Genomic DNA, 18,155 nt, shown 5'->3' with positions numbered 1-18,155 from the left:
ATTCCAGATCTGGGTGAATAAATGCCGGTGAATTAAAGCCAAGAATTCTTATGGTTCAGAAGTCGCTGGGTCTATATATGAGGAGAAAGGCTATTCCTTTCTTTTTAAAGTACGAGCTGATATCTTTTATGGTCTTGAGACATGAGCAGCCATTTCCATTTAAAGCTCTAGTCTTAAATAAAGGGCTTGGCTGGGAGGGTAAGAAGTCTTCAGATTATCAGATGATGGTGGCACATGTCTTAAATGCCAACACTCAAAAGGCAGGTGGATATATAAGTTTGAGGCCCCTGGTATACAGGGGAAGTTCCAGGACAGCCAGGGTACACAGGGGAGAAAAGCAGGGAGAGGAGGAGTACAGAAGGATAAGGAAATAGAGGAGAGGAAGGGAGGAAGAAGGGAGGAAGAAGAGGAGGAAGAAGAGGAAAACAAGAACAAGAACAAGAAGTAGGCATTTTTTGATGACTCCAGAAAAAAATTAAATACTTGTTAATGTCTCCTGAGAGAAGGAGCCCAAAATGTAGAAACCTGTGATTTCACTAATAGCCATTCCAATCTCCCTGGTCCTCCGTGGCAGCAGACCCAAGCCTCAAATAAAGAACTACATAAATTATTGTGGCACTGATGACATTCAACATTCAAGTAGCTTACTCTGTTAGACTTTATGTGTGAGTTAATGCTTAATCAGTCCAGAAAGGGACGGGGGCTGCATTTGCTTTTAAAGCCCTGTTTCCCCGTCAATGCCATGTTTGCTTCAGTAGATCAATGACACCATCTTGCCTCAGAGTATCAAGGGGGATTTTCCTTAGTCTCCCAATTGCTTTTCACACAGAAAATTAAGCTCTCGTGCCCCTAATATAATGAATTAATGTTTCTCAAAAAAAATAGAGAAAAAATTTTGATGTGTTACCCATCCAAAGAATGAGAAAGTCACAGGGATCAATCTATGTGCTCTGTGACTCTGATGAGGAACACATTTTTTTTTAAGAAGATGTAAAGGTTAAAATATGATTTGAAGTCAGATGATTTTGGGTCTAGTCTCCAACTTCACCCCTTCCTAGCTGTGAATTTTGTTCTTCTTTCTTTTCCTTTCCTTTTTACTTTATTTTGTTTTTGTTTTTATATCTCCTAGACAAGGTTTCTCTGTGTAACATCCATGGCTGTCCTGGACCTCCCTTTGTACACTAGGCTGGCCTCAAACTCCAAGAGATCTGCCATGTCTCTGCCTCCTGAGTACTGGGATCAAAGGCACACTTTAATCTTTCTTTCATTTAGTTTCTAAAAAGTATTTAAGTTTTAGGTGAATGGGTGTTCTGCCTGCATGCCTGTCTGTATACCAGGCCAGTGCCCAGTGCCCTCAGAAGGCCAGAAGAGAGCATTGGAGCACTTGGATCTGAAGTTACAGGTGACTATGAGCCACAAAACGTGGGTGCCGGGAATTGCTCCTTATCCTTTGGAAGAACAGCCAGCGCTCTGAACTGCTGAGCCATCTCTCCAGCCCGTTGTTCCCCCCTTTTCTGTCTCTCCTCCTTCCTTTCTTTTTTTCCATCCTTTCTTCCTTCCCTTATTTTACTTTTTATGTTTTTTTTGTTAGAATATGTGTGTTTGGAGGAATGCTCAACTTCCTCACCAATGCATAGGACATAATAGCAGTTCAGATTTCTTCAGCCTTGTGCTGTAGCATCAATGTATATAGAAAGGAAATCAAAACATAGATCCCCTAACCCCAAAGATATGTGTTATTTAATGTTGTATATTAAATGTAATTACATTCAACACATATATAAGTATCAGAAAGATGAGTGCCATGATTACTGTAAAGAAACATTTGTATTCTTATTAAAAAAGCAAGATAAATGTCTTGTTAGTCCTATGCACTGTTGTTTTGAATTTTATAAGTGATATGCTAAATTATTCAGTGGGGAGCAAATGGATCCACTAATGTATATCTATCCAGACCATACTGGGTATATTAAAAACAGTTTCAACCCAGCTAATAAAATGCTTGTATGATACAGAAAGAGAAATTAAACACCTAGTCAGTTGACCAGTTCTGGTACCTGGCAAATATCTCTAGGATTCACTACCTTAATATCATAAACTTCAAGAGAGTCTAAATTTTATTTGGCAGTGTTAAGCAGAAGTCTATGATAAATAAGGCTTTTGAATTAAGCCCTGAATTGTTACCTGTGGGTAAATATATATACATACATACTTTGCAAAGAGTTCTGTGGCATGGCATACCTATACGTATCAGTACGTATGACCAACTATCACATTTTACAGGTAAGGAAAGGACAGGTCAGGATGACGCGGGCAGCATCACATGGTACAACTATGTAGAAGATAAATAAGGAAGGGTTATAGTCATATGTTATTGGCTTTCATAAAAGAATGGCCAGTACATGCTGTACCTCTATCTAAAAGTTTATTTTGTAGTAGATTAATGGTTTATTTTCCATCTACAGGTTTCATTGGTTAGCCTGGTAGCCAATGCTCTTGGTTACTCGGAACTTGGTGCCATCAAATCCCTAAGGACACTGAGAGCCCTGAGACCACTCCGAGCCTTATCCCGCTTTGAAGGCATGAGGGTAAGAAGATTCAATGGCGCTTTCCGTAACTCAAGTCAGAGTGATGTGCTGCTAGGGACTCAGAGCCATGGTAGTCTCTTCAAGAAATTAGATATGTTATTTAATGTTGTATATTAATACAAAGAGAGCAGAAAGCCCTTCTTCTGGAAACTATAGTTTATTTAAATACACACTCAGGAACTGAGACAGAGTTACACACACACACACACACACACCCTCCACATGCTATTATTTTTATTGTTTGGGTACTTTGAAATGACTGTTGACAGTATACATCCTATTGAGATAAGTTGAGGTCCTCAAAAGGTTTCAGGTTATTATTAAAGGCAAAGCAATTCCAGAATGCTTTATTTCTTGAATTAATGTAAATCATAGAATTCAACAGAGCCGGTACATCTCAGGCATCCAAAGCAAGTTGGCTAGGATAATTAGCTCATAGTTCTAACAACACTGACTTCACTTCATGGGTCTTTTAAACACCGTTCTGAGTGATGCTTGCTTTTTCCCAAGCCCCAGCCTTGTCCTCCCCTGCTCTCTCCCTTAGCAAGTGTATCTTGTCTCACAGTATACAATGCATGCTGCCACGCCTTCAGAACTGCTTTGCACAAAGGCCGGCTTTGTTTACTCTGCTTTGCAAATGCACACGGATATTGAATTTCTTCAAGGCCATGGGGTTTTTATATTAGGAGGTGGTTTGTTTGGGGCAATAAACCCCGTCAGCCTTGACTGCAGAATTTACTCATCATGGAAAATGAAACCACCCTCCAGCTGCTCTTGAAGCACTGAGCAGAGGGACACGCTTGGCTTGCCTGGTGTAAATTCCATTTGATTGCCTGTGTTAACGAATTCATAAAAAATATGCTGGAAATAACAATCTTCATTCAGTGATGACATCATCTGAGCCTACGCCATGCTTCGTGACTTCATAGTGATAGTTTATTTAGTTTTACTTTTTTAAAATCAAAGATAGATCATTTTTCTCATTATACTATATCCTGATTACAGCTTCGCCTCCCTCCCTCTCCTCCCAGTCCCTCTCCACCTCCCCTCCCATCTGGATCCACCCCCTTTCTGTCTCTCACTGGTAAACAAACAGGCTTCTAAGGGGCAATAATAAAATAAGATAGAAGAAAACCTAAAATATTGAAATAGGGATAAACAAACAATAGGAAAAAAAGCTCAAGAAACAGATATACGTGCAGAGAGCCACTCATTGGTAAAGACAGAGAGGTGTAAGAATATGTTCTTCTTTTTTTATTTGATATATTCTTTATTTACATTTCAAATGATTTCCCCTTTCCTGAATCCCCCCTCCCTGAAAGCCACAGAAGTCCTCTTCCCTCCCCCTATTCCCCCATCCACCCCTTCCTGCTTCCCTGTCCTGGTATTCCCCTACACTGCTGCATTGAGCCTTTCCAGGACCAAGGGCCTCTCCTTGCTTCTTCTTGGGCATCATTCGATATGTGAATTGTTTCTTGGTCAGAATGGCTAAGATCAAAAATTCAGAAGAAAACAGGTGCAGGTGAGGATGTAGAGAAAGAGGAACACTCCTCTACTGCTGGTGGGGTTGCAGACTGGCAAAACCACTCTGGAAATCTGGCAGTTCCTTAGAAAACTGGGTGTGATACTACCGGAGGACCCCATTATACCACTCTTGAGCGTATACCCAGAGGATTCCCCAGCATGTAGTAAGGATACATGCTCCACTACATTCATAGAAGCTCTATTTATAATAGCCAGAAACTGGAAAGAACCCAGATGCCCCTCAACAGAGGAATGGATACAGAAAATGTGGTATATTTACACTATGGAATACTACTCAGCTATTAAAAACAATGAATTCATGAAATTCTTAGGCAAGTGGGTGGAACTGGAGAATGTCATCCTGAGTGAGGTGACCTAATCACAAAAGAACACACATGGTATGCACTCACTGATAAGCGGATATTAACCCAGAAGCTCAGAATACATAAGAATATGCTCTATAGAGGTGTGGGGGCGGGGGTGCCTCCACGGGCCCATGCCAAGGCATCTCTTCCCTCTAAGGGACCAGCCACAGGACAGTATAGTAGAGAACAGAGTTTATTTAGGGCATGGGAAGGGGAGTTAAGAGAGTAGTAGCTGCAGAGAAAGGCAGAAAGAAGGAGAGAGTAGAGAAGTAGAGGCCGGCCATGATCACGTGGAGGTGGGGGAGAGGGAATGGGGGAGAGGGAGAGCAAGAGGGCAAGGGACAAGAGAGAGAGGCAAGAGTAAGAGAGGGGGGGTGAACAGTCCCTTTTATAGTGGGCCAGACCTATCTGGCTGTTGCCAGGTAACTGTGGGGCGGGGCATACCTGGCAGTTGCCAGGTAACTCTGGGGTGGAGCTTAGACAGAATCCTAACACTCAGAACTCCATAAAAACACTAAACAGGAAGCCATAGTGCAAATGACCTATAGAGTAAAAGCAAGAGAGAAAGAGAATATATAACATCAGGCGTTATTAAAATAAAAATAAAGCTTAAAGAAAATAAATCCCTGACATGACATTGTGAGACAAGGAGTCTCTAAAGATGACACTGATTTTATTTTGTGTTGGCCATTGACTGCTGGGCATGCAGCCTACCCTGAAGATAGCTTGTTTCCCCAGTGAGACTCCATTGATTTTCATTTTCAAGTAGTTATCGATTGGAGATAGCTTTGGGGCTAAAAACGAGGGATGACTTCTTTCATCCTTAGGGCCTCTTCTACTGCAGACCTGTCCAGGCCCGTGCATGCTGCCCCAGTCTCTACGAGTTTACAAGTCCATTGAAGCTGTTGATTTCGAGGGTCTTGATTTGCTTGCTTTGCTGTCTCCCATTCCCTCTGGCTGTTATACTCTTTCCGCCTACTCAGCTACAAAGTTCCCTGAACCCTGGGAGGAGGGAGTTAATGGAAAAATCCCACTTAGAGCTGGGAGTGTGTTCCAAGGTCTCTTACTCTCTGGATAATGTGCAGCTGTAGGTTTCTGTTTTTATTCCCATTTATAGCAGGAGGAAGCTTCTCTGATGAGGGCTGAGCCAGACACTGATCTGAGTCGAGCTAAATGTCATTTGAATGCCATTTGGTTTTAATCTAGGTCCCTGGACTAAGTTACAAGATCTTGGTCACTCAAGCAGTATCAAGTGTGGGATCCATCTTGTAGAGTGGGCCTTAAGTCAAATCAGATTTTGGTTGGTTACTCCCATAAAATTTCTGCGTAACTTGCTGGCAGAACACTGTTGTATGTCAAAGGCTGCGTAACTGGGTTGCTTTGCATTTCTTTTGGTATGCTGCAGAGGACCTTCCTGTACCAAAGACACTAGCACATGGGTGTGATGGCTCTTTGTAGGAATCAGCTTGACTACTCCATGATCGATGTGTAGGCGTTGTCCTCAGCCACTGGGCTTTGCCATCAGTCTGAGAGCAACTTACAGTCTTGGCAACAGGCTGGGTTGTTTGAGGGCTCACATGGGACCTCTTATTTATAGCTTATATCAGAGAAAAAATATCAAATGAACAAGTCTGGAAACTTATGATTTTCCTCTAATCTGAAAAATATGCTAGTATTTTAGTATAATAGTAAATATACTATTAGTATTTTAGTGCATGTGGAATACTTAAGATTTCAGCTAAACATCTATTTGAAGATAAAAGAGACATTTGTAGAGGTATGAAAAAACTATATAATTTTAATTCATAAAGAAAACTAACAACTGTAATAAATGTGACAATTTCTAAAGGAAATAAGATTCAATTAATCTAGGAAATCACTAGAATTTTGAATTTCCAATTTCCATGCTGGTTTGTATTTTTCCTGTTGATTTCTAAAATAATGTTTATTATATTTTTAAATAAAACAATAGTTTCAATGGCTATAAGCACTTAACCATCTAGTCCACTGTGAATTAGAATACGTGGTGTTAGAAAAGCTTCTCTTGCTATCCTTGAGCTCTTAAAACACATCTTCATCTTCCCTGAATTCAGGGGAAAAAAAGAGGGAAGGGTCTTTTTCTTCACTATAAGTATGTCATCCTTATAAAAACAAATAGTATAGGCTCAAGAAGGACATTTGGGACATTTCCAAGTAATAATAATGAGATATAATTTGATACTCATACATTTGAAGTTAAATCTGATAATTCATTCTATTTCTAAAAGACTGAGACTTTTCTAGTCTGAAACAAAAAACTTAGAAACCTTTAACCCTCACCTTAATAGTCATATGATTATACCTGACCAGAGGATACGAATTTACTGTATTTGTCATGTTTTATTTGTAAAGGGGTTGCATAATTCCTCTTCCAGATAGTCAATACTTCACACATGTTCACAAGACTTAATATGTGTTACAGCAAATGATTATTTCATTTAAGGCATATTTCCCCCTCTCCTTGCCCCCCACAACATATACATTTTTGAAGATCTTACTGTATCAGGTTGTATTTGTTTCCTTTCAATGTTTGTTGCATTTTGCTTTCCTTTCTTGCTTAACTCTTTAGCTGTACTGCTGTTTGTCTACTTTTATCAATACGTAGTATAAAATACTAGAAAGGATATTTTAGGGCTAGAAATCTACAGTGATACCCATTTAACCCTATCCAAATGTGTCTTCACGCCAAGTGCACGCACATCTGCAGTGGCTTCCACCTTACCACGTGATTGCTCTCCTGTCCTCCCACAGGTGGTCGTGAACGCCCTGGTTGGCGCAATCCCTTCCATCATGAATGTGCTACTGGTGTGCCTCATCTTCTGGTTGATCTTTAGTATCATGGGTGTGAATCTGTTTGCTGGAAAGTTCTATCACTGTGTTAACATGACAACGGGCGAAAGGATCGACATGAGCAAAGTCAACAATTTCAGCGACTGTCAGGCTCTCGGCAAGCAAGCCCGCTGGAAGAATGTGAAAGTCAACTTTGACAATGTTGGGGCTGGCTACCTAGCATTGCTGCAAGTGGTAAGTGGCCATTGTGATAACCTAAAAACATTTCAAAGCATAATACCTAAAACCCCTCGTGTAGTAGGACACATGTTCCACTATGTTCATAGCAGCCTTATTTATAATAGCCAGAAGCTGGAAAGAACTCACATGTCCCTCAATGGAGGAATGGATACAGAAAATGTGATATATTTACACAATGGAATACTACTCAGCAATTAAAAACAATAAATTCATGAAATTTTTAGGCAAATGGATGGAATTGGAAAATATCCTAAGTGAGGTAACCCAATCACAAAAGAATACACATGGAATGCAATCACTGATAAGTGGATATTAATTAGCCCAGAATCTCTGAATTCTCAAGACACAATTAGCATATCAAATGATTCCCAAGAAGAAGGAAGGAGAGGGCCCAGGTCCTGGAAAGGCTTGATCCACCATTGTAGGGGAATACCAGGACAGAGAAATGGGAGGGAGTGATTGGGGAATGGGTGGAGAGAAGAGGGCTTATGGGACATATGGGGAGGAGGGGACTGGGAAAGGGGAAAGCATTTGGAATGTAAACAAAGAATATAGAAAAAAACAGTAGAAAGGTATTTGATAACCCCTCAAGTTAGTTATTTGGCTCTTAGGAAGACGTTGCTGTTGTTTTATTTCTCTAGGAATGCAATTTTTAATGTCTTCACAGGATTTATTTCTTCTTCCTATAGTTTTCTTGTGATATTGTTAATCACTGTTTTGATTTTTAATTTTCTGTAAAAAATTGTGTATATCGAAATATCAATTATATATTATATGAATGAACTATGTGTATGACTTTTTAGCCACAGACTTTCCATAGTAGTGTCTAAAATAATGTGATGATATTATATGCAGCTATGCAAATCTCAACAGATTCTTTTCAAAATATGTAATGCTTAATTTTTTTAACATCATGATAGCATATTTGCTGACCAGTTATTAGTGAAAATGAATTGTGCTTGGATACAACTATAGCTTTCAACCACAGATATTATTTTCTTATTGGAAGGTTTTAAGATAAAATTAAGATGAGATTTTCATTAGTCAAGCCTCCATTATGTTTTACTGTAGAAAAAGAATATCATAGAATAGTTCCCAAGAAAAGAAGAGAAAAGAAATCCTAAATCCTAAATACAAATTTTGTTACTTAGTAGTAGGAATATCCTTGGTAACACATCATTCAACTCATTTGAACACCTGTGTAGAAAATGTCATGGTATTGTATGACAAGATACTTATAAAAATGCTGTTGTATTAATGTCTGGTAAATGCAGTGAGTTTGAGTGAGATATTCATAAATAATTCTACTGTATATTGAATACAGGCCACGTTCAAAGGCTGGATGGATATTATGTATGCAGCTGTTGATTCGCGAGATGTAAGTAGCTCTTGGGCGCTCTTTACAGTTACTAGGTTGTCCATGGTAAACACTGGTGAGAAGTGAACCGAGAGACTCAGAATCTACATTGCATATATATTTACCAATACATAAGATATGATTGGCAGAGTGTTCACAGTGTGGATAGTAGCTTGGTTGCTGTAGGTATGATGAGTAATAGATAACATGTCTACTGTGAAAAATTCTCAAATTACATGAAGTATAAGACATCATATTAGCCCTACAAATAGAACTATTCAGAGTAGGAAGGTAGCTCAGTGTGAAGGAATCATTTGCTTCTCTGTTTCTTTGGAGATCATGATCAGCCAGCCTATGAGACAGCTTCTGGGAACATTAGAGCACAGACAAGCCAGCAGACTTCAAGGAAAGTCAAACTCAGAAATACAAAGAAAAAAATAAAAAGCAGCTAAAACATGTCTGCTTATCTTGTATTTTTCTCTTAGATGATTTTCTGCTATTAAAGTTTTTCCAAAGACAAAGTGAAGGTATTACCAAAAATGTTAAAATAATAATGATGATGGTGATAATAATAATAAAATAAGAGGCCCAAATTGTTAGCTGAATTTGTATCAGTTTTACTTGTGCTGGGAAATATTTGTCAGGCAGGCTACAATGGAAAACCATATTAGATTTCGAAAGTAAAAGTTTCAAATTTCATGATAGTGTGAGAAAACAATCATTTTTGTAAAATGATATCTAAAGACTTGATAAGTTCATATTAAGTAACAGCACTCACTACAGTATTTAGTCCAAGAGTCCTCTTTGCTAATGATATTAAATATTTTCACCATTGTTTAGGTCAAGCTGCAGCCTGTGTATGAAGAAAATCTGTACATGTATCTGTACTTTGTCATCTTCATTATCTTTGGGTCCTTCTTCACTCTAAATCTATTCATCGGTGTCATCATAGACAACTTCAACCAGCAAAAGAAGAAGATGAGTATTTCCTACCTCCCACCCTTCCATACACAAAGAGCCAGTCTGTCATATAGCCAACCAGACCACTGGGGTCATGACATACTTAGATTGTGTGTATATGATTTTTCAGTCTTACTCCATGGCCAGTAATCTGCTGGCCCTTCCCAGTGGGCCTCTTTCTTTTCTTCCGTGGTTACAGCTGTCTTTCTGATTCTGTAATATAACCATTACCTCAGTACATCACAGATTATCCATGCTTAGCATGGTGTATGGGGTCTTGCAGGAATGACCCTCCCCAATTTCTCATCTCTCACACCTCATTTTTATCCCATCCCCTCAGCCACCCACATCACCAACAGCACTTGTTACAAGGCACCTACACAAGACTTCCTGACCTTTTCTGAACTCAGCCACACAATGGTTTCCCCGTGGCTTTATAAGTGATATTTTCTCTTCCTGAGATGCATTACCAAGCAAACTCTTTATTGTACATTAAAGTCTTAAGCTTAAGCCTGGCTCTCTCAATGTTTGCTGTGTTTACAATGACTTTCCTTCCTTCCTCCTGTTCATTTGCTTCATTTATTTTTAACCTCAACCCCCTTTGCACAGTATTTTACATTTTTTCTACCTGCCCCCTTAAAGAGCATGATACCATGTTATATATCTATGTAATTCTTACGCCTATCACATTGTTTGGCACACAAAATTAGTTTTTTAGAAAAAAGGTTAATTACAGCAGTAAAACTATAAACAGCAAGAGAGGAAGAAAACATATTTGGCTCCCTGAAAATATATTTAAGGACCTTAAAATTCATTGTGAACATAATATGATCCAATTAGGATGCTGGACTAATAGGAATTTTATGTGCTTATAGGCTTTGCATAATATTAAAGTCTTCGGCTTTTCACATAAATGGGAAAAGCAGAAAAATAAATCTATATTTAGCAAGATAATTTCCAGTTAAAATTGAGACAAGACTAAAGGAAGGCCCAGAATTACTTCAGTTAAAATACTGTTGTAACACAGGTTGGGATTGTAACCATACTATTCTGTGTGTTTACTTCGGAGGTCAAGACATCTTTATGACAGAAGAACAGAAAAAATACTACAATGCAATGAAGAAACTGGGCTCCAAAAAACCTCAGAAGCCCATCCCTCGACCTGCAGTAAGAAGGCTATTTTGTACTCATTAAAATTCTAAGACAGTGTTTCCGTTCTAGTATCTGGATCTGAGCATATTGGGTGATGCAGCAATCTATCATACCAATCTAATCACGAATCCCATATTGTGCAGCAGACTCTACAGCTGCTGCAATGCCTGGTGGCAGGTGTCCAGTTCCTAACATACTGGGACGTTCTTGATAGTTGGTGAGCTGAGATCTCCAACTCAAGAGTTCCAAAGAACTGGCACCCAAGCAAGAGTCACCCCCTGCTGCTGACACGTGTGGTACTGCCCCTCTTACCATATTGACGTGTCCTTTTTAAGAGGATGCAGGCTCCCAGATGGCCCTTCCCGTCCCCACATCTTTCCTCCACGTTCTGGCTTCTTCCTTTCCTTTCTTTCCCTCCCTGTAATAAAGCTCATTTTAGCTATTCTTTCTTTTATTACCATTTATGGTACCATACAAAGTAAACAGTATTTTATAGCATTTTCATAATATGTATCATTAGGCTTTGTTATAACTTCTATCTCCTTCTGCCCTCTCCTTAGATCTATGTATCTATCCTTCAGTCTAGGTGCCTCCCTCCCTGTAAATAGTAACCTCCTATTTCACCTCATATCACACATACTCCACAGCTCTCTCTGCAATCCCTTATATCATTTCTCTTTTCTACGCTCCCCTATCTATCTAGATTCATGACATTCTTTCTCTTTGTATTATCTATAACTTAAAATATAATAAGTTTATGTTCTACACATGAGAAAACCATTTATTTTTCTCGGTTTCCTCATTCTTGAGGCTAGAAAATATTCCCAAATTTTCTTAGAAAGGAAAACCGGCTCAAGAATTATGTTTCACTGAAAAAGAATAAAGGTCACTCAAATGCATAGTCTATATTGCTTCCTAATGTGAAATGGCATGATGATGGTAGGTCATGTTCACAGAACTGTACCCTAACTCACCTACCTTCTCAGATCGGGGAAAATAGTAAGGCAGCTGAGGCCCATAACATAACTGTACCCCCTGTTCATGAAGCCTGTGATCAGCAAAATTCATAACCGAAAGGGTCATGAACCCTATCAGTGACTCCACCTCACTATATATTTAAAAGTAATTAAAACTGAGAGATGTAAGGTAGGGAGAAAGGATGGGAAGGTACCTCACACAGAAAGGGAATGGATGAACCTGCTTCACCAAAGGTCACTGATATCTGGAAACATGGTCAGTTTATGACCTTGGATTTTTTCATAAGCCATGGGATTTTGTGCCTTTATTATAAATTATTTTAATTAGCTAACAAAACCACATATAACATTTGTATTCACACAGGACTTTAAAATCATATATTTTCTGAAATGGGTATTAATTATATAAGTGTTTCTCAGGCATTTTTTTAAAGATATGTGGGGGCTGATAATTTGCTTATGGATATGTCTGTGATCTGTGTACATGCCTGTACCCATGGACTGTAGAGGATGGAGTCCAGGCCCATGGAACTAAAATTACCAAAAGTTGTGAGCAATCATGAGGGTGCTGAGAATTGAACCTTGGTCCTCTGGAAAACCAGGCAGTGTTCTTAGCCACTGAGCCATCTCTCTCCTCTTATCATGCACTTTTATTGAAACATAAATAGGGAAAGATAAAAAAGGAAAACAGATAAATTAACAAACCCCCAAGCATACAGAACTAGAAATGGTAGAACTAAATAAATTTAACTATCATTATTTGAGGGGTAAAATAAAGAATAATAGAAAATTTTTAAAACATTAATAAATTAAAATTATTCATCTGAAAGTCTATATTTACCTTTTCTTAAATCTTCACTACTAATTGAAATCATTTTTATAAAAATGATTATAATTAATCAAATGACCTTTAAGTATTCAGCCAGTTGCCACCAGTTTCTGGATTATTTTGCTCTCTTTTCCTATGAGACCCAAATAAACTGGCATGTGGTGTGGTGTCTCTCATTTAATAAAACAAGGAAGTAAAAAATGAGCTTACAGGTTATTTAGTGTACCCCAGGGCCACGTGCGGAAAGACCTTATTTGCAGTGTAACTAGACCACTGATTGTGCAATGTGCGCACTAACCTTATCTCTTCTCTTTCTAGAACAAATTTCAAGGGATGGTCTTTGATTTTGTAACAAGACAAGTGTTTGACATCAGCATCATGATCCTCATCTGCCTCAACATGGTGACCATGATGGTGGAAACGGACGACCAGAGCAAGTACATGACCCTGGTTTTGTCCCGAATCAACCTGGTGTTCATTGTCCTCTTCACTGGGGAGTTTCTGTTGAAGCTCATCTCTCTCAGATACTACTACTTCACAATAGGGTGGAACATCTTTGACTTTGTCGTGGTGATTCTCTCAATTGTAGGTAAGAACAGTCCTTTCAGTTACAGAGACATGCCCTTCTAGAGAAATTTGCCCCACGTCCTGCCTGTAGCTTGACATAGAGATGCAGTTGGAGAACAGTAGGGTGTGCAGAGTGAAATTTTCAATGCTAACATATTTCAATGAAATTCTAAAACTTGTACTGTTCATAAAACTAGAGTTAAATTATCAATATTGGATTGGGGAAGCTTTCTCCTTGCTGTGATATGATAACCAACAAGAAGCAACTTAACAAAGGAAGGAAATACTCTGGCTCACAGTAGTTGGGATGCACTCCATCTTGATGTGGAAAGCCTGGCATGGGGCCCAAGGTACAGCTACCTACATTTGGGAATGAAAGTAAGAACAGGAAAATGTGATGTCATATAAAACACCAAGCCCTGTTCCCCCCAAACCCATTTGTCCCAATAAAACTTTACCTCCTGAATATTCTACAATTTTCCATAATACCCAGCTATATAGCAAGGGTCCAAACACTTGAGCCCATTGGAATGGTTTCTACTCAAACCACAATGTTTTGCTAGTGGTAAACAGAGTCAGTTTAGGGGTGGAGCACATGCTGTTAAAACACATCACGGTAACACAGCAATGTTAGTACTTGTCTTGGTCACTGTCTTAGTGTTGCGAAGGCACTATGGCACTATGCTTATAAGAGAAAGTATTTACTTAGGGACTTGCTTAGAGTTTTAGAGGGTTAGCTTGTGATCGTCATGGCAGGAGAAGAAAGGCATAGCACTGGGGCATTAGCTGAAGGCTTTACAGCCTGATGCACAGGAAGGAGAGAGAGAGAGAGAGAGAGAGAGAGAGAGAGAGAGAGAGAGAGAGAGAGAGAGAGAGATTGGGCCTGGTATGGACTTTAGAAACCTCAAATCCCTAGACAGGACTGGCAAAATAAAGTCAATGAATGATTCCTGATAATATTCTACTATACCATAGACTGGAATCTAACACAATCATCATCAGAGAGACTTTATAAAAAATAATTATTTTTATTTTATATGCATTTTTCTTTGCCTGTATGTCTGTCTATATGAGGGTGTCAGAATTTGGAAATACAGACAATTGTGAAGTGCCATGAGGAATTGAACTTTGGTCCTCTGGAAGAGCAGTCAGTGTTCTTAACTGCTGACCCATCTCTCCAGTTCCCATCAGAGAGATATAAAGAAATTATCTATTTAAAAAAAAAAAAAACCCTCAAAGGAATGTACCAACTCTAACAAACCTACAGCTACTCCAAAAGCCACGACAAGGCCACACCCATTCAACAAAGCCACACCTACTCAACAAAGCTGCACCTCCAACAAGGCCACATTTAACACTCCAACAAAGCCAAGCTACTCCACCAAGACCATAACCCTTAACCCTTCCAAAACAGTTCCCGTAACTGGACAACAAGCATTCACGTATATGAGCCTATGAGAACCAGTCTCATTCAAAGAAAATCAAGAGGAGATAGCCCAGACTGCCCAAAGCACTCAACAGTCTTTCATAACAAAGAGCAAAGGCATTTACCAGGGCTCTTATAAGATGGATGGGATTTAAACAAGAAGAAAAGGAGAATGAGAATATTATAATGCTCCAAATGGAAAAACTTCTTAGCTTAGATGTGGTATACTTTCTCAAACTAAAGAATGTCACTCTCATTGAGAACAGTGAATTAACTTATTTCAGATATAATTTTTATTTTCATTGCCACATTTTATGTATAGTAGTGAAGTATAATAAGAATAACCTTGAATCGGAATAGTAATAAATAGATTATTTTGGATTTTATTTAAAAATCATATTTCTTTATAAAATCGTGTTATAGAATCGTTTTAGTAAAACTCTTAAATATTTAAATGTCAATGTTAGAACGGATTCAAATGTGTGGTTCAGGTTTTTGTAAGTTTATTTTTTGAAAGGAGGAACACACATACAACGTTCCTATAAACATCACTATTACTCACTGTTCATCTGGATTCTCTAATTCTCCACAGGAATGTTCCTTGCTGAGCTGATAGAGAAGTATTTCGTGTCCCCTACCCTGTTCCGAGTCATCCGCCTGGCCAGGATTGGACGAATCCTACGCCTGATCAAAGGCGCCAAGGGGATCCGCACTCTGCTCTTTGCTCTCATGATGTCTCTTCCAGCGCTGTTCAACATCGGCCTCCTGCTTTTCCTGGTCATGTTCATCTACGCCATCTTTGGCATGTCCAACTTTGCCTATGTTAAAAAGGAGGCTGGAATTGATGACATGTTCAATTTTGAGACCTTCGGCAACAGCATGATCTGCCTGTTCCAAATCACCACCTCTGCGGGCTGGGATGGACTGCTGGCCCCCATCCTCAACAGTGCACCTCCGGACTGTGACCCAGATGCAATTCACCCTGGAAGCTCGGTGAAGGGGGACTGTGGGAACCCATCTGTGGGGATTTTCTTTTTTGTCAGCTACATTATCATATCCTTCCTGGTTGTGGTGAACATGTACATCGCTGTCATCCTGGAGAATTTCAGCGTTGCCACAGAAGAAAGTGCAGAGCCCCTGAGTGAGGACGACTTTGAGATGTTCTACGAGGTCTGGGAGAAGTTCGACCCTGACGCCACTCAGTTCATAGAGTTCTGCAAGCTCTCTGACTTTGCAGCTGCCCTGGATCCTCCCCTCCTCATCGCAAAGCCAAACAAAGTCCAGCTCATAGCCATGGACCTGCCCATGGTGAGTGGAGACCGCATCCACTGCCTGGACATCTTATTTGCTTTTACAAAGCGGGTCCTGGGCGAGAGTGGAGAGATGGACGCCCTTAGAATCCAGATGGAAGATCGGTTCATGGCTTCCAACCCCTCCAAGGTCTCTTATGAGCCCATTACCACCACTCTGAAACGCAAACAAGAGGAGGTGTCTGCTGCTATCATTCAACGTAATTACAGATGTTATCTTTTAAAGCAAAGGTTAAAAAACATATCAAGTAAATATGACAAAGAGACAATCAAGGGGAGGATTGACTTGCCTATAAAAGGAGATATGGTTATTGACAAATTAAATGGGAATTCCACCCCAGAAAAGACAGATGGGAGTTCCTCTACCACCTCTCCTCCTTCCTATGACAGTGTAACAAAACCAGATAAGGAAAAGTTTGAGAAAGACAAACCAGAGAAAGAAAGCAAAGGGAAAGAGGTCAGAGAGAATCAAAAGTAAAAATAAAAAAAAAAAAAAAAAAGAAACAAAGAAATGTCTTTGCAATCAATTGTTTACAGCCTCTGAAGGTAAAGTGTCTGTGTCAACTGGACTCTAAGGAGAGGTCCATGCCAAACTGACTGTTTCAACAAATACTCAAGGTCAGTGCCTATACCAGACAGTGACCTCTGTCACTGCCACTCTGTGAGACAGGGTATCAACATTGACATGAGGTTGCTGCTTTCATTACCAGCTGACACTGCTGAGGGGAACTCCATTGTGAAAGTGACCGTCATCACGCCACCAAACACCATTAGTACAGCGCTCCTGTCATCTATTTTTAACATTCACATTTGCCATATTTTTACAAAATCTGTCCCCGGTGTATCTTCCTGGTCCCCACTTCATAGTCTGTTCATAATACTATGTCACTATTTTTGTAAATGAAGTTTACGTTAAGGGAAAAAATATATATATAAGAATCCCGTGTTGCTAAGTCCACAAGTTTCTCCAGTAATCATAAAAAAAATATTTTGCCTGAGAGACAAAACTATTGCTCAAAAATAAGGAAAAATTCTAATTCTAATGTTAACGGTTTCAAATACTTCCACTTTCTGGATGGTGTTAGCTTACGAGTATTTTAGCCTCTTATGTTTGTTTATATCTGAGCAGTTATGTGCCTGTAAAGACTCCTCTAATATTTAAAGGATTATTTTTATGCAAAATATTTTCTTTCAACAAGTGCAAATTTTATTCTAAGTTTCAGAGTTCTATATTTAATTTTAGTTAAATGTCCTCCCTCAAAAAAAAAAACTTACCTAATATTTCTGTTCTGAAAAAAAAAATCTATCCAAAGTATCACTTTAGAATAGTTGTTCCACTTCATGTGGTAGTATTTCTTTGTCATCTTCTGCTCTCAGCAAAACTGACAATTTATGTCAATTAAACACCCTCTGTTATGTAAATAGTTATTTTATCCTGTGGTGCATGTTTGGGCAAATATATATAAACGTATATATAGCCTAATACACAAATTCTATTAAATCAAATATGTACCACAGTATATGTGTCTTTTGCAAGCTTCCAACAGGGAGGTATCCTGTACCATTCATTACACAGAAATAGTTGGGTGGCTATCACTAATGCATGATAATATTGCCTATGCTGCTCTAGTTTAATCAACCCATTTATCACAGTTTTGGTAAGAAGAGTCACATGTTGGTGGTAGAATGAATTCAATCTGCTCTCTGTCTACATGTCAAAAATTCTCACGGATATTACTTTAAAACACCTTTATTTTTGCATTGTTTATTGAACTTGAGAATCACAATGTGTCTTTATTAATTTAAAGGAGACACACTGTATAGGGCCTATTACCAAATCCTATACTTCATAGTTTGCTTAAAAGAAAAAAAAAGTCCAAAATTTGTTTAAATATAAATAATGTAAAATATAATCAGTTTTTTCTTTGTCAGCATTTGTACATAAGAAAATTATTTTCAGGTCAATGACATGGCAACTTATTTTACCTTATCCTTTTGCTTCTTATTTTTAAATCAAAACTCCAAACTTTT

At 38.9% G+C, this 18,155-nt stretch overlaps 1 protein-coding gene across 6 annotated transcripts in view; it reads left to right on the top strand.

The window, feature by feature from the left end:
• LOC127685410 (sodium channel protein type 3 subunit alpha) overlaps positions 1–16,602 on the top strand; it is a 79,592-nt gene extending 62,990 nt beyond the window's left edge. For all 6 annotated transcript variants that reach the window (XM_052182596.1, XM_052182594.1, XM_052182592.1 and 3 more), the window contains exons 20-26: positions 2,466–2,588; positions 7,268–7,540; positions 8,871–8,924; positions 9,744–9,881; positions 10,926–11,030; positions 13,140–13,410; positions 15,407–16,602. In XM_052182596.1, the coding sequence (XP_052038556.1) occupies positions 2,466–2,588; positions 7,268–7,540; positions 8,871–8,924; positions 9,744–9,881; positions 10,926–11,030; positions 13,140–13,410; positions 15,407–16,602 (2,160 nt within the window). The remainder of the gene's footprint in view (positions 1–2,465; positions 2,589–7,267; positions 7,541–8,870; positions 8,925–9,743; positions 9,882–10,925; positions 11,031–13,139; positions 13,411–15,406) is intronic.
• The last annotated feature ends 1,553 nt before the right edge of the window (positions 16,603–18,155 follow it).

The sequence above is a fragment of the Apodemus sylvaticus genome, chromosome 5 (genome assembly GCF_947179515.1).
Source record: "Apodemus sylvaticus chromosome 5, mApoSyl1.1, whole genome shotgun sequence".
NCBI lineage: Eukaryota > Metazoa > Chordata > Mammalia > Rodentia > Muridae > Apodemus > Apodemus sylvaticus.
The sequence above is the reverse complement of the archived record's forward strand: the minus strand, read 5'-3'. Positions and strand labels throughout refer to the sequence as shown.